The sequence below is a fragment of the Ahaetulla prasina genome, chromosome 4, assembly GCF_028640845.1.
Source record: "Ahaetulla prasina isolate Xishuangbanna chromosome 4, ASM2864084v1, whole genome shotgun sequence".
NCBI classification, from domain to species: Eukaryota; Metazoa; Chordata; class Lepidosauria; order Squamata; family Colubridae; genus Ahaetulla; species Ahaetulla prasina.
In genome coordinates this window covers 147,194,917-147,216,961 of record NC_080542.1, presented here as the reverse complement: position 1 = coordinate 147,216,961, position 22,045 = coordinate 147,194,917, and the positions used below count along the sequence as shown (strand labels likewise).

At 46.1% G+C, this 22,045-nt stretch overlaps 2 protein-coding genes across 20 annotated transcripts in view; one reads left to right on the top strand and one right to left on the bottom strand.

Moving 5' to 3' along the window:
* Positions 1-6,161, top strand: part of ALS2CL (ALS2 C-terminal like) — a 63,637-nt gene extending 57,476 nt beyond the window's left edge. For all 17 annotated transcript variants that reach the window (XM_058179930.1, XM_058179932.1, XM_058179933.1 and 14 more), the window contains 5 exons: positions 838-880; positions 1,098-1,159; positions 2,224-2,373; positions 3,184-3,277; positions 4,412-6,161. In XM_058179930.1, the coding sequence (XP_058035913.1) occupies positions 838-880; positions 1,098-1,159; positions 2,224-2,373; positions 3,184-3,277; positions 4,412-4,450 (388 nt within the window). In that variant the 3' untranslated portion in view covers positions 4,451-6,161. The remainder of the gene's footprint in view (positions 1-837; positions 881-1,097; positions 1,160-2,223; positions 2,374-3,183; positions 3,278-4,411) is intronic.
* Positions 6,162-7,655: 1,494 nt separating this feature from the next.
* On the bottom strand, positions 7,656-22,003 carry JMJD4 (jumonji domain containing 4). 3 transcript variants are annotated; one of them, XR_009154812.1, is made up of 8 exons: positions 21,860-22,003; positions 16,226-16,892; positions 14,789-14,954; positions 13,662-13,787; positions 12,175-12,442; positions 10,590-10,736; positions 9,932-10,305; positions 7,656-9,196 (listed from the first exon to the last, which is right to left on the bottom strand). XR_009154812.1 is itself a non-coding variant. In XM_058179960.1 (7 exons), exons 2-7 carry the CDS (start codon positions 16,488-16,490, stop codon positions 9,994-9,996), a joined length of 1,284 nt encoding a protein of 427 aa, XP_058035943.1. In that variant the 5' UTR covers positions 16,491-16,892; positions 21,860-22,003; the 3' UTR covers positions 7,656-9,993. The 3 variants fall into 3 exon arrangements, 2 of the variants coding, with proteins under 2 accessions (XP_058035943.1, XP_058035944.1); XM_058179960.1 differs by having other exon boundaries at positions 7,656-10,305; XM_058179961.1 differs by having other exon boundaries at positions 7,656-10,305; positions 16,226-16,888; positions 21,860-21,997.
* Positions 22,004-22,045: the final 42 nt, after the last annotated feature.

The following is a 22,045-nucleotide window of genomic DNA, read 5'->3' as shown; positions in this document are numbered from 1 at the left end:
TTTATTCCTGAACTGCAAATTACGCTGGTCTGAGGAGAACTTGGCAGGCAATCGCAGGTTCGTTGCCAGCACTGTTATATGTCGTCGGAGTAAATTGCTGACAAATATAGTCAGCTCGCGTGTCTTTTTGGTTGTGGTTGGGAGGGGACAAAACACCCCTCCTTTCTTTCCTTTCTCCTTCCTTCCTTCCCTCCATCCATCCTTCCCTCTCTCCCTTCCTATCCTACCTCTGACTTCTTCCCTCTCTCGTCTTTCTCCGTTTCTCCCTTCTCTTTATACCTCCCTTTCTTCCTCACTTCTTGTCCTCCCTCCCTCCCCCTCTTTCGGTCTTCTGTCCTTCCACCTGCCCTCCTTTCCCTCCCTCCCCCTTTCCTCCCTCTCCTCTTTCCTTCCTCCGTCTCTTCCTCCTTTCCTCCCTCCCTCTCTTTTTTCATCCCTCTTATGCTTCCCTCTCCCCCTCCCTTCCTTTCTCTTCTTCCCTCTCCTCTTTCCTTCCTCTCTCTCTTTCCTCTCTCCCACTCTCCCTTTCTTCCCTCGATCCTTCCTTCCTCCATCTCTTCCTCTCTCCTCCCTCCTCTCTTTTTCCCTCTTATGCTTTCCTCTCCCCTCCCTTCCTCCTCTCTTCCCCTCTCCTCTTTTCTTCCTCCCTATTTTCTCTCTCCCACTCTCCTTTTCTTCCCTCCATCCCTTCCTTCCTCTATCTCCTCCTCCCTCCCTCCCTACAACTTTTTCCAAATTTCCTTGGAGCAGGTGCTGCTCCCCGATTGCAATCCGATTTTCTCCTCTTCCACCTCTTGGAAAATGTCCCTCATCCCCTCCTCCTTTTTCCTTTTCCAGAGACTTCTGGCCCCTGAAAGACCTCACCCTCACCAGTAACCAAGTAAGTTCTCGCGCGGGTTCGAGTCCCGGTTCAGACACACCGCACACTTCTCACGCCTGCATGTTTGAAACTTCGCATCTTCGATGCCGCATCTCCACATGAATTAAAGACCCCTGTTTGGATGTAGAATATTTCGGACACCCCAAAACCTTAGATTGGGGTGTCCTCCAATACCCCCCCAGGTGTGCTAACCTCTTGTGGTGTTCTTCTTTTAAAGAGGCAGTCGCTGGTGAAGGATCATTGCTTTCTCTCTGCTACTGAATGTCTGCAGAAGTTGATGTAAGTACCAGCAAAAGTTCTTCTAATCTTAGCTTCATAATGCAAGGGGGTCTTTAACTTACGACGACAATAGAGCTCAACGTCTATCCTCAGTCATCCTAAAGTGCTCTTTCAGGAGGCAAACTGGACTTTCTGATTTTTCTTTGAAGACGTTTCGCTTCTCATCCAAGAAGCTTCTTCAGTTCCGACCAGATGGAAGGGTTTATATTCCTTGCAGACAGCTGGCCATTTGCGTTCTTTTGGAGTATCGTTGAGGCCGCTTGGAGGTTTACCTCTGTCCTCGGGGTCACCCGAGTGGTGCAAATGGGCGTGGAGCTTCTTGGAACTGCTGAAAGAACTTGTGTTTATTATTTATTATTATTTATTTATTTTATTAGATTTATAAACCTATAAATCTGTTGTGGAGTTGTGCTTTCCGCAGGATGTTCAGCAATTCCAAGAAGGCTCCACACCCATTTGCAGCACACAGGTGACCCTGAGGACACGGTTAAACCGCCAAGTGGTCACAATGACCTGCTAAAAGAATACAAATGACCAGCTGTCTGGAAGGAGTAGAAATCCTTCCATCCAATCAGAGCTGAAGAAGCTTATTGGATGAGAAGTGAAATGTCTTCACAGAAAAGTCAGAAAGCCCAGTTGTCCTAAATCTAACCCTAACCTCTCATCGAATGAGAAGGATACAAGCCGTCCTTGATTTACTGCCGTTCGTTTAGTGACCGTTCAAAGAGTGCAGATGGCCATAAATACAGTCTGGCTGCTGATCACCCCAAACGCAGTCATGTGACCAGTGGGGCAGCTGTCTGAAATTCGAATCCAGGTGTCAAAACGCTTTTGGGCGATTTGTCATAGCTTAGAATGGTCATTGATAAACAACCAGTCGTAAGCCGAGGACTACTGGTCAATGAGACTACTGGTCAATGAGATTCCTCTTTTTTTCTTTTTTTTTTTGAGAAATCATTCTCAAAAAATTCTTCCCTGTGCACCTCATAGCAGCTTTTGGCTTCCCAGGGGATTTTATAGAATTGGGAGCCTTGTGTCTCTGTTCACCCCCTCCTCCCTTGCAGCACTACCATGGACCCTCAGGAAAAACTGGACATTCTGCAGCAGACGTACGAGGAGATTGAGGAAACGATAAACCAGATTTTGGGGAAGGAATGTAATTTGCCGATGGATGATTTACTGCCTCTGCTGACCTATGTGGTCACACGGGCCAGGTGAGGACATGCTTCTGTGGATTGCAAGTGTGGGGGGGGGAACACACACCTGACAGGCCAGCAACGAAGCTCGGAAAGCACCAAGGACCCCCACAGTCCTTCTTCCTCCTCTTCCTCTCTCCGCAACCCCCTCATCCCTTCTAGCACTGATGAAGTTCCCTAGTTGGGTCATGAAACATCTGCAAGGAAACCACCCAGCTCAGAGAGCACTGAGGATTCCACAATACTTTTCCTCCTCCTCCCCCCTCCTCTCTACCAACTCTACTACCAATTATAAATATACAAATAGGATGAAGACTATTGCTAACATAGTGTAAGCCGCCCCGAGTCTTCGGAGAAGGGCGGGATATAAATGCAAATAAATTAAAAAAAAACTCCACTCTCTTCTAGCACTGATGAAGTTCCCTAGTTGGGTCATGAAAGGTTTGCAAGGAAACCACCCAGTTCAGACAGCAACAAGGGCTCTTCAGTCCTTTTCCTCCTCCTCTCCCTCCTCCTCTTCCTCCTCCTCCTCTTCCTCGTCCTCCTCCTCCTCTTCCTCCTCCTCTCCACAAACCCCTCTTCCATGCACTACATGAGTCATGAAACATCTGCAAAAAACCCACCATGTTCAGAGAGTACCAACATTCTTCCTCCTCCTCCTCTTCCTCCTCCTCCTCCATGCAGACTTCAACCCCCCACTCATAAGATTCTACACCGTATGGTCAAGATTGTGTGGATGGTCTCAATTGTTGTGATGATGCTCTGCAGACACCTAACCTGATTGTCACCCACCTTCCTGTTCTGATGTAAGATGTTCCTCTTTTGTAGCATCCAACGTCTAGGAGCAGAAATTCACTTGATCAGAGATCTGATGGATCCCACAAATGGTGGAAAACATGACTTCCTCCTGACGGCACTGGAGGTAAGGGGGGAGGAAGGGAAGAAATAATAAAGGACGGAAGGAGTAGAAAGAAAAAGGAGGGAGGGAGGGAGGAAAGGAAGGAAGGGAGGAAGCAAGGAAGAGGAAAGGGACGGAGGAGGGGAGGGAGGGGAAAGGAAGGGAAAGGGAAGGGAAGGAAAGAAAGGAGGAAGGAAGGGGAAAGGGAGGAAGGGAAGGAAGGGAGAAAGGGGAAAGGGAAGGAGGAAGGAAGGAAAGGAGGGGGAGGAAGGGAGGAAGGGAGGAAAAGAGGGAGGGGAAAGGGAAGAAGGAAGGGGAAAGAGAGGAAGGGAAGGAAGGAAGGGGAAAGGAGAAAGGGAGAGAGGGAGGGAAGGAAAGGAAGGAAGGAAGGAAGCAAGGAAGGAAGCAAGGAAGAGGAAAGGGACGGAGGAGGGGAGGGAGGGGAAAGGAAGGGAAAGGGAAGGGAAGGAAAGAAAGGAGGAAGGAAGGGGAAAGGGAGGAAGGGAAGGAAGGGAAAGGAAGGAAGGAGGAAGGAAAGGAGGGAGGAAGGAGGAAGGAAGGAAGGAAGGAAGGAAGGAAGAAGGGGAAAGAGAGGAAGGGAAGGAAGGAAGGGGAAAGGAGAAAGGGAGAGAGGGAGGGAAGGAAAGGAAGGAAGGGGAAAGGGAAGGAGGAAGGAAAGAAAGAAAGGAGGAAGGGAAAGAGAGGAAGGAAGGAAGGGGAAATGAAGGGAGGGAGGGAAAGGAAGGAAGGAAGGGAGAAGGAAAGAGGAAAGGGAGGGAGGGAGGAAGGCAAGAAGGAAGGAAGGAAGGAAGGATCCTTCCTTTGTGTTTTCGATGGCATCCTTCTTCATCTACAGCTGAGCTGGATTTATAAATCTTCCTTTGGAGAAAAAAGGTTTTTTTTAATTGCTATACTGCTAGATTGAGTTGGGAGTCTTTTAATCTCAGTGTGTAATATTTACCCAAAAAGATAAATTTTAGCAGGTGGCAAAATGCAATATTTTCCTGATGTTGTGTCAGCTGCTGGAGTTTTTTCCCCCTCAACATTTATGGGGTGATGGGAGAGAGAAGATGAGCTTAAGGGGAGGAACACAGAATAAACGCAATTTTTTTTTTTAGTTCTTAATCTCCAAACTGAACTTTCCTTCTTGCCTTTTAGTCCTGCTACCAGCTTATCCAGGAGATAAGACTTCCTTGAACGGCGTGTGACTCCTGAAAGACTACACAACCCCATCATCCACAGCCAACAGCAGTTGGAGAATTTATTCTGGTCATGCCCAGAAACTAGACTGAACGCAGTTGCTGCTGTTGTTTATTTTTTAAAATTAATATTTGTCTTTCCTATGGGAAGCATGTTCATTCTTTTAAAGGCGCTGTCAGTTTCTTCAAAATTGAATCAATGACCGGAGCTTGCTTGAAATTGACAGAAAAAAAGATAGGGTGAGGCTACAGGTAGTCCTTGATTTACAACAGTTCATTTAGTGACCGTTCAAAGTTATAACAGCAGTGAAAAAAAGTGACCTATGGCCATTTCTCAGCCTTACGACCATCGCAGCATCCCCTGTGATCAAAATTCAGATGCCTGGCAACTGTCTCAAATTTATGACGGTTGCAGAGTCCCGGGGAAGGCGGGCTGTCACTCGATTCCTCTTTTGCAACTTCCTGGCAAGTGCAATTAATGGGGGAGCTGGATTCGCTTAACGACCATGGTATTAATTGAACAGCTGCATTTACTCACTGAAATAAGAATTCAAGGAACAAATTTAATAGAATAATTTCAATAAATAAACTTGGTAGATAAATAAGTGAATACATTCCATAAATTTGGTAAATAATACTTAGTAAATTCAATAAGTTTAGAAAATAATTACGTATAGTAAATTTAATAAATATAATTTAAAAAAAAACATTAATTGTATCACCTGACTATGGAACTGGTTCCTAAAGGTAAACCAGTTGCCAAATTCCTGCAGTGTGGTTGGATGACCTCAGGAGGGTCCATTGGAACGGTCATTAAGTGAGGACTTTTGTAAGGAGATTCAATAGAATATAGGTAGTCCTTGACTTACGACTATAATTGAGCCCAAAATTCTCTTGAGATATTAAGTGAATTTTGCCCCATTTTATGAACTTTCCTGCCCCAGTTAAGTGCAATTGTTAAGTCTGTCACTGTTCTGTCCCCTCCTGGCCTCAGCCATGCGAGCTGGCTAAACAAGCCAGTAATTGAGTTCATGGCTATCATCTTGGCAGGGAATCTGCAGCTGCCTGCTAAAGTTTCCCTTATCTTGGGGTTGCCAGGCAACCAGGAAGTCAGCAATCCAGGCCGAATGTTTAGCTCACTTCTCCACGAATCAAAGAGTTCAGCTCAATTTTTGCTCGTCATGGAGCAGAAGAGCAGCCAGGGCTGCTTTTATACTCTGTGGGGTGTGGCTTTGTGACTCAGCACTCTCTAGGCCTGCCCCACCCCTTTCTTTGTTGTAGCGCCTCGCGTATCTCTGAAACCTGGGATCTAGTCAGCCTGGTTGCCATCAGCTGGGTCTGGAGGCATGGCCTGGGGGGGGAAGAATCAGGGGATGGAGGCCTTGTTATCTCCTCCACCTGGCCTGCCTCTGGCTCCTGGAGCTGAGCCAGAGGAGCCAATGCTCCAGAGGTAAGTCCTGATGGCCCTTTCCCCTCACTTTCCGAGTCACTTTCTGGCAGGGGGCCCAGCTCGGGGGGGCGCACACACAACAATCACATGGTTGTTAAGTGAATATGATGCTCCATTTGACTTTTCTGATCAGGTCGCAAGGGGATCACGTGACCCCAGGAAACTGCGACCATCATAACTGTGAAAAACAGTCATAAATCACCACTTTCTCAGTGCCATTGTAACTTGAAAGGTCACTAAATGAACTGTTGTAAATGGAGGACTACCTGTGTAGTGTTTTTTTCTGTTCTTTGTACTTCTGCTTATGTCTCACAGATGTATTTTTGCGGGTCAATCTGCAAAATCCCATCTTTTTTAACAAATTAAAACGTTTCTCTTGAGAGCTGCAGTCTGTTAAGGGCAGAAATCTCAATTTTTATTTGTCCTATTTTAACACCCTTTGCTACGTCTACCAATTAAAATAGAAGGAACAGGATCCTAAGGATGGAGAGAGTTAAGGGTCTCAAAATGATCCACCAGAGGGAGAGGAAAAAAAACACCTTAATTATGAAGTTGCAAAGAGATTTTCTACAACTACCAATATTTCATACTGGATGCTAAATTCTGTTGTTTTTTTAAAAATAATTTGAAACAGGATTGGTTTTGGGGAACAGAGAAGTTTAACGTGACAAGCATTTAGCTTGTTTTTCTCCGAGGTCAACTTCTCTCAAGTACCAGGCAAATCATTTCCCAGCTGTTAGAAATGCAACTCTAATTTTTCCTAATCGACTTTTCTCTGAAATTCTGGTCTTTTGTAGAATTATTGACTGGGTTTTATATTTTTTAAAAAACACAAAAATTAATAAACCGCCAAACGTGTTCTCAACCGTGACCTTGTTTTTTGCAATACATCAGATAAAAAAAGTGGACACAATTTGAGATAAGTACAAAAGGACCTCATGTATACGTGACATTTTATTCTGGAGGTGTTTTTCCACTGTGAGAACAAAAGGGGAGGAAAAGAGGAAAAATTATACAGAAGGGAGGGAGGGAGGAACAACTGAGTGTAAGGAAAAAGTAAGTAAATAAGTAAGTAAGAACTGAGTGTAAGAAAAAACCAAAAAAAGGAAGGAAAAGAGGAACTGAGTAAGAAAAAGGGAGAGTAAGAAGAAAGGAGGAAGGAAAAGAGGGAGGAACTGAGTAAAAAAAAGAAGGAAAGAGAGGATGAAAAGGAAGGAGAAAGGAAGGAAGGAAAGGGAAAAGGGAAGGAGGAACTGAATGTAAAAAAGGATTGAGTATAAGGGGAAAAAAGGAAAGGAAGGAAAAGCCGAACTGAGTGTAAGTAAAAGAAAGACAAGAGTAAGAACGAAAGAAGGGAAAGGTGGAAAGAGAAAGAAGGAATAGCAATAGCACTTAAGACTTATATACCGCTTCATAGTACTGTTACAGCCCTCTCTAAGCGGTTTATAAAGTCAGCACATTGCCCCCAACCATTGGGATCCTCATTTTCAGGGCTGAGTCAACCTTGAATCTGGTGAGATTTTAACTGCCAAACTGCAGTCAGCCAGCAGTCAGCAGAAGTAGCCTGCAGGACTGCGCTCTAACCACTGCGGAAGGAAGCGAAAAAAATAGGACGGAGGGAGGGAGGGAGGGCAATTCCAGTTGAACGTTGCCAAGGTTGGGTAACCATGTTTTACGCACAACCTTCTTTTCACCCTGTGGCATTCAGGCCCAGCTCAAGAGCGACCGATTGAAAAAGACCAGAGAAACCAAGAACGTTTAATTCATTTATTATCTCTTTTTTTTCCCCTCAATGTGCGATTTTATCAAGATCTCCAGATGCTCTGGCAAAACACTTGGGGGGAAGGGGGTGGGGGTCCACTTCAGCTCAGGGTTAAAACAGGGGCCCCCACCAGGAAAGGTCAAAGTGGACATTTAATGGACTACAGCTAAGAGGAAGACCAGGTCCCAGCCAGTCCCCATTGAGAAGGAAGCCTCTATAGAGGTGGGGAGGGTTCTACAGACACCCCCAAAGGGACATCCTACGAGTAGTTTTGAGCCCTTATGGCATATGGACTAGTTACACTTAGCCATAGCATCGAAGCTCGTATCCTATAACTATGTTCAGGGATGAAATGTGGGGCTCTTGGTGGGTTTTCTCGCAGACATTTCTTGACCCAACTAAGTAACATCATCAGTGCTAGAAGGAAGGTTTGTAGAGAAGACGATGACTGTGGGGTCTTTGGTGTTCTCTGAACTCGGGAATTTCTTGCAGAGGTTTCAAGAAAGTCCCCCTCTTCCTCCTCTCCACACATCCCTTTCCCTTCTAGCACTGATGATACTACCTAGTTTGTTCATGAAATGTCTGGAACAATATAGACATTTCTGAGAGAGCACCAAGGATTTCACAATCGTCGTCCTCCCTTTCTTCTCATGCAATTCCTTCTAGCCCTGATGATGTTACCTAGTTGGGTCATGAAATGTCTGCAAGAAAACCACCCAGCTCAGAGGACACCATGGATCATTCCTAAAATGTACAGTAAATTTTGTGCTGTCCTTTTTTAAAGGAAGGGACGCCCTTCCTCCGAGCAACTGTTGTGGAGATTTAGTCTGTTTCCTCGTGTTTGAAGGACCACCTCCTCTTTCCTTTCTCCCACTCATAGCTTGAGCAAAGTCTCCATGTTCGCCCATCACATCTGATCAAGGAGGAAGAGAGAAGGTTGGGCCTCGGAGAAAAGTCCTTCAAAGCCTTTGTTCCTGGGGGGGGTTGGACTAGAAGACCTCCAAGGTCCCTTGCAACCCTCCGATTTGATGTTCTTTGTCCTCCTCGTCTCTTGAATTCACCAGGGGTGGTTCTGCTCCAGGCCTGGAAGCCACCGAGAAGGATTTCAGGAAATCTTGGTTTACGAAAACGAAGAAGAAGGGAAAAAAACCGACAATCCCGGCTGATTTCGAAAACGTCTTGAACTCAAAGCAGAAAGGCAAAGTGAGAGGCAGCCCTTGAGGCGGAGAAAGCGAACATGGCTTAGTAAGAAAAAGTGGAAGCCCTTGTCCACCGTCCAGCTTGAGCCGGCTAAGACCCACCACAATCTTCGGCCGATCCCTGAAAAGTTGATATGCTATGCCTGAGCTGAAAATTCCTAATTGCTCTCTCACATTCACGCAGCGCCGAGGGGAAAAAAAATTGGCTTCAAGCAATAAATATGAGACTTTTTTCATTTGTCCTTTCTTTTCTCGTCTGTGTGCTCCATCTTAAGGCTCTTTTCCGCCGGCCCAAAGAATCAAACGAAGCAAAGGTGCCAGGAGTATAAGCTTCTATGGATAGATATAGATATTTATTCAGAATTTTGATTCGGCCAGATTTAAATTCAGTAAGTAGCAGTAACTCAAGAATACTCTAGTCCTATTTCTTCAGGAAGCGAGTTTTCGGGGAGCGAATATAACTCCCTCGTACCCTCGAATTTGACTCTTTGCTTTTCAGCAACATTTCCTACCCCCCCGCCCTTAAATTCCCTAGTTCACCTCCTAAATTCATCTACAACTAGCAGAGTACAGATAGTCCTTGACTTACAACTGTTCATTTAGTGACCGTTCAAGTGGCTTATGACCGTTTTTCATATATACGGCCATTGCAGCATCATGATCAAAATTCAGACGCCTGGCAACTGACCCTTATTTATGACGGTCACAGTGTCCCGGGGTCACCTGATTCCCCTTTTGCGACCTTCGGATGAGCAAAATCAACCGGGAAGCCAGATTCACTTAACAACCGGATTACTAACTGAACAACAGCAGTGAGAAAAATCATAAAATGGGCCCAAATTCACCACTTAACAAGTGTCTGTGGAAACTTTGGGCTCAGCTGTGGTCATAAGCCGAGGATTACCTGTAAAACTTATACGGACTCCTTTACTTTTTAAATTATCTAAAAATCTACCTCTGCGTTACCCGTTGATCTCCTCAAAATAATAATAATAATTTTTGTGCTGGAGACTTTTAAAAGGGGCGATTGAAAGGGGGGAAAAAGAAGAAGAAGAGGATAATATTCACATGCAGCCATCTTGCAAAGGAAAGGCCATTTGCAAATCAAAAGATGCTCGCCAGGGAGGCTTTCAGAGGAGGGCAGTGTCGATTGCAGCTTTCAGACGGTGCAAGAGAGCCTGCGGGGGCGGCGAGAGGGCGTCGGGTTTCAGCTTCTTGAATTCTTCGTTGGCGTTCAAGGAGGCCAAGACTTTTGCGGTCCTTTTCAGGTCGAACACCGCGTGAAGCATCCCCAGGCTGGAGAGGGCGGCCCTGGAGGAACGCTTGGAGGCATCGTCTTCCGAGTGGTGGTGCTCCAGCACGAAAATGCGATTTTCCGCAATGATCTTCAGGAAGTTGTAGAATTCTTTGTAGTCGATGCCAGTGTAGGACTTCATCAGCACCTGGGGAAGAGGAAGAAGGGGAGAGGCTGAGGCCCAGCACATCGTCCAGAAGAGAGAGAGAGAGAGAGAGAGAGAGAGAGGGAGGGAGGGAAGGAGGGAGAACAAAAAACAAAGGACGCTCAATGTGGTTGAGACGTTAACCGGATGGTTTGCAGGCTCCACCATGTCTTCGGTCACGCCGAGAGGCTGTAGCTATGGTGTCCTATTCAGGTTTCACTCGAAAATATCTACCTGTATGTCAGGGACCAGACTCCTGGCGAAAGGTTCCCAGGTGTGTTTTTTACCTGGCATTGCAGGTGCCAGTCTTCCATGGTCTCTTTCCATTCTTTGATCTCCCGCTGGACGGCGGCGAGTTCGTCCTGGAGGAAGCTCCACATAATGGCCACGTTGCATCCGTTCACCCAGTTGTGGTTGATGGAGATGGTGTCTTCCTGGGAGGGGGCAGGAAACGGGAAACGTTTATCCCTCTGACCTGTGACACCTGGGGGGACTGGGACGAAGATGAGGGGGCTGGTGTGGTACTATTGGTCTCCTCCTAGCCTAAGGGACTGAATTCCTCAAAGGATTAAAATGGGCTCCATGGAGATTCTCAGCCACTCAGGTCATGGTTAGGGTGCTATTTTTTTTTTTAACCAAAGGTGTTTTTTCAACAGGCAACTGGATTTTCTGGTTTTTCTTTCAAGACGTTTCACTTCTCATCCAAGAGTATCTTCAAAAAAAACCAAAAACCCAGAAAGTCCAGTTGCCTCTTGAAAAAGCACCTTTGGGGCTCTAGGATGAAAATTTCTGTTCAACGACCCATCAAAAGTCAAACATTTCATCACAGAAAAGGATTAGGTAGTTGGTTTAAAAGAGAATTCAACTCGTAGACTGTGGATTGGGTCTCTTAAGAAAATAGGGAGTTGGGGAGAAATCAAGCTGTAAATTTAGGGCTGAAACTTTGGCATCAAAGGGTGACTTTGGGCCAAATACCAGGAGACAATGAGTTCTAATCCTGCCTTAGGAATCAACAATTGGCTGGATGATGTTGGACCAAATCTCACAGATAGTTTCTTGGTGACGCGCCATCTCCTGGTGATTGGCCAAAGTCACCCAGCTGTCTTTTATGCCTAAGGCGGGACTAGAACTCACTGTCTCCTGGTGATTGGCTCCAAATCACCCAAGCGGCTTTCATGCCTAAAATGGAACTAGAATTCACTGTCTCCTGGCGATTGGCCCATATCACTCAGCCAGCTTTCATGCCTAAGGTAGAACTAGAACTCTCCATTTCTTGTTGATTGGACTTGCCTAAGGTGGGACTAAAACTAACAGTTGGCCGAAAGTCACCAGCTGGACTAAAACTCTTATTTCCTCAGTTTCTAGCCCAGTGCCTTAGCCACTAAGCCAGTGGTTCCCAACCTTTTCTTGTTTGAGGCACAACCTTTTCTTGTTTGAGGCACCCTTGGAAAGCCTTTCAAAAGTTCCCGGCACCCTTATAAGGAAATAGATATTTAAAATCTCTGTAGCTCAAAAGTTCCCGGCACCCTCAAAAGATCTCATGGCACCCCTTAGTGCCGCGGCACACTGGTTGGGAACCACTGCACTAAGCCCCAAACTGGCTTTCTTGCTTTTTGCTTATATCGAATCAGGAACAATTAAGTCTGAGCAGCCACAATTGTTTAATGCTGCGTCAGAGGAAAGGGCGCCCAGAATCTCTGGCGTGCAAAGCAAGGCTTGTGAACTCAGTGGTGACATCTTCCTCTCAGTGGCCCTAGAAAGAAAATGCATGCTACCAAATGACGTTGGCAGCAGCAGAATCCACAGTGCGGGGTGTGTGTGTGTGTGTGTGTGTGTGTAGTCGAAAGCTTGTGGTTTTTGGAAGATTCTCACCAGATTGTAAACCTGATGATGCCAACCGCTCGGGATGAAGACTATCTCACCAGCTTCCTGTATGATTTCGACCGGAGGGCTGCTCTGAGCGTAGCGGGGATACAAGGAGCCATTCTTCAAGTCGGGAGCTGTGATGTCGAATGGCAGGTGGCCGTGGCGGTCCTTTAGAAACTCTTCTTGGCCTGGGGGGAAAACTAGCCATTTCTTTTTGCCGCAGATGTTGGCCGACCAGCTGTAAGAGCGGAAGACGTCGGCGTGGAAGGGCGTCCTGGCAGAAAAGGGAAGAGGCAGGCAGGTGAGGAAGAAGGAGGACGACGCACTGAATAAGAGGGAGACTTAACTGTGAAATTGAATTCCACCTTCTGAAGACAGAGTTGTAGATCCTGCAAAGCAGAAATATCCTGGGCTAATTTGGGACTGCCAGGGCCATAGAGACTGGACACCCTTTTGCTGGATATTTTGGGATAGAGCTACCTCTGAGTGTAGCTCGAGCTTGGCCACTTGAATATGAATGGACTTCAACTCATCAAAATTCCCCAGCCAGCATGCTCTGAATGGGGGGTGGGGGGAACAGGAGAAGGAGAAGATAGAAAATGAGAAAGAGGAAAAACGGAGAAGATAGACAATGAGAACATGAAGGAGGAGAAGATGGAAGGAAAAGATGGAGAAAGAGAAGATAGACAAAGAGGAGATGATGGAGTTGGAGGAGGAGATAGATAGATAATAAGGACAAAGAAATAGACAATGAGGAGGAGGAAATAGAGATGGAGAAGACAATGAGGAGGGGGAAATGAACAAAGAGGATGGAGAAGATAGACAAAGAGGAAAAGATAGACAAAGAGAAAATAGGCAATGAGGAGAAGGAGGACATGAAGGAGGAGAAGCAGTGAGAAGGATAGGCAACGAGGAAGAGAAGATAGAGATGGAGATAGAGATAGAGGAGGAGAAGCTATTTCTATTTCCTCAGGCTGGTTGAGGAATTCTGGGATTTGAAGTCAAGTGGCTTCAAATTCAAGTGGCTTCAAATCTAAGAATTCAAGTGGCTTCAAATCCCAGAAGAAAAAAGGTTTCAAGAAACCTTGAACCAGTGTTTATCTTCAAGTAGATCAGTGACCTCTGATTCCTTTGAACGGCCACACACTTTTTGAATTCCTTGAATTCCTTTGAGTGGCCACGTACTTTTCACTCAGAAATGCTGTTGTTGAGTGGATGTGAGTCCTTTGGGGAGTTGTGAACTAGATCTATGTGATGATCACTGTCCTGAATGACGGAGGATCTCCAGGGACACTCAGTTACAGGGTTGATGGGGGCACCATTGGAAGAAGCCTTGAAGGACCAGGCTGGGTGAGAACATCCTGCAGAAAACCTATCTAGGTTCTCATCAAGAGTCAACCACAACTTGATGGGACATCATCACAGCTATTCCAAACAAACATTTCCTCCTCACCCCCCCCCCCAAGAAAAAACCGATTAGGAGTTGGTTCTACCATGAGCCTTTAGGTCCCATGTAGACAAACCGGTAGTCATCCACAGCGATGGCTTCCCAGTATTCATTCAACCAATCAGAGGAGAAATAGATGGGCGTGGTGTAGACCTCCTGATCCGGAAATGTCCTTAAAGAGACAAGGATTATGACAACATTTGAAATCTGCGACAAACCAGAGCGTAACGAAGGGCAGATGATGGTTTAATAACTTAGGAGGACTATCCAGCCAAACAGATACAGGGAGTCCTCGACTTACGACCACAACTGAGCCCAATATTTTTGTTGCTAAGCAAGGCAATCATTAAGGGAATTTTGCCCCATTTTACAGCCTTTCCAACAACTGAAACAGTCGTTACGGGAAATCACTGCAATTGTTAAGTTAGTAACAATCTGGCTTCCCCATTGACTTTGCTGGCCAGAAGGTCGCAAAAGGGGATCACGCAACCCCCGGGATGCTGTAACTGTCATAAATACGAGTTGGCTGCCAAGTGTCCGAATTTGGATCACATGACCTTGGGGATGTTGCCGGAAGCCGGCAGGGAAGGACGTAAATGGCGATCATGCAATCCTGGGAGGCTGCAATGGCCTTAAATACCATGCCGTGTGCCAAGCTGGCCACTGATGTGAGAGGATGCTGCACGGGTCGTAAGTGCGAGGACTGACTGTAAGTCATTTCTGTCAGGTAGCTCCCAACAGTCACTAAACGAACGGTTGCAAGTTGAGGACTGCCCCTACAAGGGTGCTACGACATGGAAGAAGGAAGCACGCCTGTGGCAGCACAACACAGGGTGGAACTCAAGAGGCGTGCAAATTGTAGGAGAAAACCAGAAAATAATAATAATAATGTAAATAATAATAATAATAATAGTAATAATAATAATTCATTCGACACACTCAGGAGGACAAAAAAACAACGGCAGGTGAGTGAGTTCATGACGAGAGGTGCAAATTAAAGCCAATTCCTGCAGCTTCAGGAGGAAATTCATGCTGTGGGTTCCTGACAAGAGAGGCGAATTAAGGAGGTTTCTTCCGGGCAGGTGGCGTCAGGAGCAGGACCACCCAAAAAAACCATCAACTGAGGGGATTTAGCGACATGCCGGCAATCTCCGGGCAAGAGCCGTGGCTTACCTTTGCAGATGCCAATCCTTGAGGTAAAGGCAGCCGCGGGTGGAGCGATAGCTTTTTTTAATGTGTTCCTTCCAATAGCTTATGTATTCCTTGAGCTTAAGCTGTTCCTTTGGGTTACAATTGTATTCCTTGACATCGCAGTTGGCCACAGGGACTACAGCCTCGCCTGCAACATAAACTCTTTCAGCCCACCAGGGTTGGACTCTCTTGTTGTTTCCTGGCCTCGCTCCGGGGGGGGGGGTAGGGGGTAGGGGGGTGAAAGGTCAAGCCGTGGAGGGATTTGGTCTAGGCCCCAGACCAAATTAAGACCCCCTAGACTCTAGGGGGACCCCAGTGGGGCATGCCTGCGTGACTGCCATCTGGAAAGGCATTCTCTCCTTTTCTGAGCAGTGGGTAGGGGAGGGAGGAAAGGAAAGAGGGAGAGAGGAAGAGAGGGGAGAGGGAGGAAGAGACAGGAGAGGTGAGAGTAAAGGCGGGGAGGAGAGAAGAGGGAGAAACAAGGAAATGAGAGGAGGGGAGGGGAAAGGGAGAGGGGGGAAGAGGGAGGAGGGAGCAGAAGACAGGAAAAGGGAGGTGAGCAGAGGAGGAGGAGAGGAGAGGAGAAAAGGCGAGGGCAGAGGGAAGAGAAGAGGATGAGAGAGGAAGGAAAGAGGGGAAAAGAGAGAGAGCAAGGAAGAGAGGAGAAGGAGAGGAGGCGAGGGGAGAGAGGAGAAGAGTGGGATGGAGAGGAGAAAGGGAGGAGAGAGAAAGAGGAGAGGAAAGAGAGGAGGATGAGAAAGGAAGGAAAGAGGGAGGGAGCAAGGAAGAAAGGAGAAAAGGTGAGGGGAGAGGGAGGAGAAGAGAAAGGGAAGAGAGGGAAGAGAAGGATGAGGGAGGAAGGAAAGAGGGGAAGAGAGAGGGAGCAAGGAAGAGAGGAGAAGGAAAGATGAGGGGAAAGGGAGGAGAGGAGAAGGATGGAGAGGAGAAAGGGAGAAGGGAGGGAAGAGAGGAAGGAAAGAGGGGGAGCAAGGAAGAGAGGAGAGAGGAGAGGAGAGAGGAAAGGAGAAAGGGAGGAAGAGAGGAGAGAGGGAGGAATAGGAGGGGAGAGGGACTACCTCCTAGTATTCTCCTGCAAGTAATTCTGGGAGTTGAAGTCTCCACCCACATCTTAAAAGTGTCTTAAGGCTTGAGAAATGTTGCTATATATACACTATCTTAGCTATTCACTCTCCTGGACAGAAGGAAAGGCTTGCTTCTAATTTTACGACTGCCCCTAAAACTGCTGGAGCATCTTCAAGTCGGCCCCAGATTTTCAACCAGTCAGGCAGGGCCTGCGGCCTTTGGCCAAATCAAGAACCGCGCACCACCGCAGCCACCTCCACCACCTCTCGAACAAGAACAAAAAACAAAAAACACCAAGATTACGGCCAGTTCAGTTTCAATGAAAAGCCGGCTTACCGAACGTTCGCAGGAGGTAATCCAAGTTGGGTTTCCCGTCCGGCGTGACCCACTTCCTCCGGCTGACCCAGCCCTCTGTGAACTTCGCGGAGAAGACGCAAGGATCGTTGGGGATCAAGTAATCCTTGAAAAAATCCGCGTATGTGAACGTCTCCGGCTTCTCGATGTAGTCCACATGGTCGTGAGGCTGGCAGGCGGCGCCCCGAGTCGGGCCGCTGTAGTCGCGGAAAAACTTTGTGGCACACGCAAAAGTCTCCCTGTCCATTCAGGCGAGGACAGAGGGAAGGAGACTAGTCCCTATGAAGTAACTGGACTGGGTTTGCCAGAAAGATTTTTTTTTTCTTTAAAAAAAAAAGATGGGGAGGGGGGGTTTGTCAGGGAGGAGAGGGAAAAAAAAAATCAGGAACGGTGAAGGGCGTAGAAAAAAGAGGTCCAATTCCAGACCTTGCTGGAAAATCGTCCCATTGGGCTTGCGTGAGGAAGGGCTCCAATGCTCTTTGTCGTTTGGGCTTTTTGAGGACTAGAACGCTTGAGAGGCGGATCGGCAGCACATCAGCTATCTCCAGCCGAGGGTTTTCTTTTCAGAGCTGGAGCAAGGAGCGGGATAATTTGGTCCTCTTTCCCCTCTGGCATTTCATGGAGGGCAGTGGCCAAGGAGAGGGTCTTTCTAGGACCAAGCAACAAAACAGTCATTTTAACACCACTCTGTCAAAGGGTTGGCTTTTAGGCATACGGATAGTTTCAAAGGAAAAGACAAAAATGCAGAAGGGAAAAAAGGAAAATAATCTGTAAACTGTCCAGTTGCCTCACATGTAGTCCTGAACTTATGACTACAATTTCAATGGTAAGTCATGACAGTTATAAAGTGGGTCACTGTGTCACCACACCTCATTTTATGACCATTTTTGCAGTGGTCGTAAAGCAAATACAGCAGTCATTAAGCAAAGCTGTTGTTCGCTATGGGGCATTTTTGCTATGGGAAATTTCAAGTATAGGTAATCCTCGATTTATGACCACAACTGAGCCCAAAATTTATCTTGATAAGCGAGATATTTGTTCAGTGGGTTTTGTCCATTTTACGACCTTTCTTGCCATGGTTGAATCACTGCTACTGTTAAATTAGTAAAATGGTTGTTAAGTGAATCCAGCTTCACCACTAACTTTGTCAGGTCACAAAAGGGATCGTGTGACCCTGGGACACTGTGACTGTCATAGTTCTGAGTCAGTTTCTAGTTGTCTGAATTCGATGAGGTGTCCATGGGGATGCTGCAACAGTCGTAAGTGTGAAAAAGTATCCCAAGTCATTTTTTTTAGTGCCGTTGTAACTTTGAGCAGTCACTAAATGAACTGTTTTAAGTCAAGGACTACCTAAATGTCAGTTTCCGGCAAAAACGTCATAAATTACCATTACATGACTGTGGTATGCTGCAAATGGCTGCAATGAGTGCCAAATGCCCAAAATTTGATCATGTGACCGGGGAGTTTTCATTGTAACTCTCAGTGTGGGATGTAAGTAGATTTTTGGGAGTCTGTCGTAACTTCAAATGGCTGCTAAGGCACCCAGTCGTAAGTTGAGGACTACCTGAATGGGAAGACGGATGAATAAATAGGTCAAGATTATACAGATCCCTCATTTTATTTAGATGAAACAGATGGAAATGGATGCCTGCAGGGATGAAGATTTATCCTGAATAAAGTGCCTGACATTTTTTTCTTAAAAGCATCTCGGAGAATCTCAAAAAGGAAAATTTAAACGTGTCACTCAATGCAAGATGCTTTCCTTTCCTCAAAGGAGTAGGGAAAAATCATTCTGTTCCCTTACGCGTGGGAGAATTGTTGCAAATGGTGCTAATGCAGCAAAAGTAAGGTTCTACATTCAGGCAAGAAAAACCAAATGCACAGGTACAGAACAGGTGGTACCTGGCTCAATAGTGGTAACTGCGAGAGGGATCTTGGAGTCCTAGTGGACAATCACTTAAAGATGAGCCAGCAGTGTGTGTCTTCAGCCACAAAGATCAACGCAATCCTAGGCTGCATTAACAGAGGGACAGAATCAAGATCATGTAAAGAGTTAGTACCATTTTATAAAGCCTTGGTAAGACCAGACTTGGGGACGTGGTGGCTCAAGGGGCTAAGATGCTGAACTTGTCGATCGAAAGGTTCAGCGGTTCGAATCCCTAGTGCCGTGAAATGGGGTGAGCTCCCATGACTTGTCCCAGCTTTTGCCAACCTAGCAGTTCGAAAGCACATAAAAAATGCAAGTAGAAAAATAAGGACCACCCTTGGTGGGAAGGGAACAGCGTTCCGTGCGTCTTTGGCGTTGAGTCATGCCGGCCACAGGACCACGAAGACGTCTTTGGACAGTGCTGGCTCTTCACCTTTGAAATGGAGATGAGCATCACTCCCTAGAATCAGGAATGACTAACACATATGTGCGAGGGAAACCTCTACCTTTACCTTTAAGACCAGACTTGGAATACTGCCATGGAGTACTTTTGGTTGCCATGATGGAGAAAAAATGTTGAAGACATTGTGCAGAAAGAGTGCATTGAAGAGCAACAAAAGACGATTAGGGGACTGGAGGCTAAAACATATAAAGAAGGGTTGCTGGAACTGGGTATGTCTAGTTTAATGAAGACAAGGACTGGGGTGACATGGTAACAGACTTCCAATATCTTCTCCTACAAAGAAGAGAATCTATTCTCCAAAGCTCCGGATGGCAGAAGAAACAATGGATGGAAACTAATCAAGGAGAGAAGCAATCTGGAACTATGGAGAAGTTTCCTAACATTGAGAACAATTAATCACTGGACCAACTTGACTCCAGAGTTGTAAATGCTTCAACACTGGAAGTTTTTAAGAAGGGATTGGAGAGCCATTTGTCTGAAATGGTACAGGGGTTTTTTTTTTTTAAATCCAGAGGTATTCTCTGTTCTTTGCAAACTGTTCTTTGCAAATGGGAGGAAGCAGATTTTTAAATTTTATTTCTGATGTAGCATGTTCCTGGTTTAAGTGCTTCTCATTCCACAATGTGTAGATGTTTTGAAAAAAAAGAAGATAATATCTTGTCCAAGAGCCAAACAATGCCCTATTTGTCTGCAAGATTAATTGAACCAACTATTGCTGGCACATTTGCTTTGCAAGCAGTGACCTCAAACTGTCAATCATAGGAACGCAAGTTCCATAAATCCAAAGTAGAGAGGATTTGTCCTGAAATGAACAGACAACCTTACGTCTGAAAATGAACAGTGGGAATACATAAAAGACGACACATACACACACAACTACCAATTTGCTGGCCTCATTGTAGTGTCATTCCAGCAGGATGGCATAATCATGAAAAATTAGAATTAGTCACAGTAATTGCAAAATGACCCCAAGTCATCCCTTCTTCGGACAGATGCTGAGACTTTTAAATTCTTTTATAATGGCAGAATTATAATATGTCCATTTCCATCTGTTTCATCCAAATAAAATAAGGGATCTGTACAATCTTGACCTCTTCATCAGTCTTCACATTCACATAGTCCTCAACCTACGACTGGGTGTTTTGAAGTTACGACAGACCCTGAAAAAAAACCTACTTATGACCCACATTGAAAATTACAATGAAACCCCCCCCCCCAGTCACATGATCACATTTTGGGCATCTGTCACTCATTACAGCCATTTGCAGCACCCAGCAGTCACATGATTCTAATTTATGAGATTTTTGCCAGAAACTGAGATTTAGATAATCCTCAACTTACAACAGTTCATTTAGTGACGGTTCAAAGTTACAATGGCACTGAAAAAAGAGACTTACGACCATTGTAGTATCCTCCATGGTCACATGGATCAAAATTCAGACGGTTGGCAATTGGCTCATAGTTGTGACGGTCAGTGTCCCAGGATCAGGTGATTCCCTTTTGTGACCTTCTGACAAGCAAAGTCAATGGGAAGCCAAATTCACTTAATCATTGTGTGATAAATTAAACAACTTAACATTCACTTAACAACTGTGGCAAGAAATGTCGTAAAATGAGGCAAAACTCATTTAACAAATCTTTCATTTAGCAACATAAATCTGTGGCTCAATTGTAATTGTAAGTCAAGAACTATTTGTATTACATTAGAAACCCTATATACATATTTTTTCAATCCTCCTTTTTTAATGTACAACTCCAGGTGTGCAAACTTCATTAATACAGTATAGCTATTTCCTATTTTCCCCATCACAACAACCCTGTGAGGTGGGTTGGGTTGAGAGAGAAAGGGATTGGCCCAAATTCACCCATTTGAAACGTGAGCAATTATAATTTTTGTTGTTGTTAGTTGTGAAGTCGTGTCCGACCCATCGCGACCCCATGGACAACGTTCCTCCAGGCCTTCCTGTCCTCTACCATCCTCTGGAGTCCATTTAAGCTCACACTGACTGCTTCCATGACTCCATCCAGCCACCTCGTTCTCTGTCGTCCCCTTCTTCTTTTGCCCTCAATCTTTCCCAGCATGAGGCTCTTCTCCAGTGAGTCCTTCCTTCTCATTAGGTGGCCAAAGGATTTGAGTTTTCTCTTCAGGATCTGGCCTTCTAAAGAGCAGTCAGGGTTGATCTCCTCTAGGACTGACTTGTTTGTTCCCCTTGCAGTCCAATTATAATTACCTTCCCAATATTTCTTTTCTTTTCTTTTTTGTATTTCAATTTTTAACTAAAGGCAAAACCTTTAAGAAAATTGTATCAGGAAATAATTATTACTAAATCTTATGCCGAGTTTTTAAATTTTTTTACCAGAAACAAGTAAACATCAATCTATAATACTATAGGGTACAAATCTGTAGGTGGCTTTCGGGCAAAGGACCTGCAGCCTAATGGCCACAGGGGGTGGAAGATGGAAACTGTAATCAATTGCTTTCCAGACTTAAGACAGGAGAATTGAAATCTAATGGCTGAGGGGAGATGGGAAATGTAGTCAAATACTCTCTAGACTGAGAGTGTGGGGATTGCAATCTAATGGTTACAGGGGGTGGCAGATGGGAATTGTAGTCAATTATTTTCTGGACTGAGGGCGTGGGGATTGCAATCTAATGGTTACAGGGGGTGGGAGATGGGAATTGTAGTCAATTATTTTCTGGACTGAGGGCGTGGGGATTGCAATCTAATGGTTACAGGGGGTGGCAGATGGGAATTGTAGTCAATTATTTTCTGGACAGGAGAATTGAAATCTAATGGCTGAGGGAAGATGGGAATTGTAGTCAATTATTTTCTGGACTGAGGGCATGGGGATTGCAATCTAATGGTTACAGGGGGTAGGAGATGGGAATTGTAGTCAATTACTTTCTGGACTGGGGGCGTGGGAAAGGCTATCCAATGCCCTCAGGGAGATGGGAATTGTAGTCCAGTGGTTAGCTTGGGGATAGAGGTTAGCTAGGCGACGGCAGCTGGGAATGACGGGATCTCTGAGGCGAGAGATGGGAATAACGGGATCTGTAGTCCCATCCTCCACCTCCAAACGCAAAACGCCTGAAAAGAGGCCCCGCAGCCCCCCCATACCCTTCCTCAGTTTCCCCATATCCCCCTCTTCGCTTTCCTTTCAGCTCCCCGCCGCCCCTCAAAACCCACCACAGCACGCGCATGCGCAACCCCCCCCCCCCACTAACCCGGCCTCTGCCGCCGCTTCTTCTTCGGACCCCTCAGAGGACGCGCCCAAACGGCTGCGCATGCGCCGTGAGCCGTCTTCGCCGGCGCCCCCACCGCCCCTCTCAGGCAGCTCCGTCGCCGCCCAGCGCGCGCCCGTGCCTCCTGTGGTCTCGAAGACCCGAGCACTGCGCCTGCGCACGACTTTG

Coding starts and splice junctions, on each gene's coding strand:
- JMJD4 (XM_058179960.1), bottom strand. CDS start 16,490: ATGGACAGGGAGACTTTTGCGTGTGCCACAAAGTTTTTCCGCGACTAC. Junction 12,443..13,661: donor ATGGGACCTAAAGGCTCATG/GTAGAACCAACT, acceptor CTTTTCTGCCAG/GACGCCCTTCCACGCCGACG. Junction 10,306..10,589: donor ACTGGCACCTGCAATGCCAG/GTAAAAAACACA, acceptor CCTCTTCCCCAG/GTGCTGATGAAGTCCTACAC.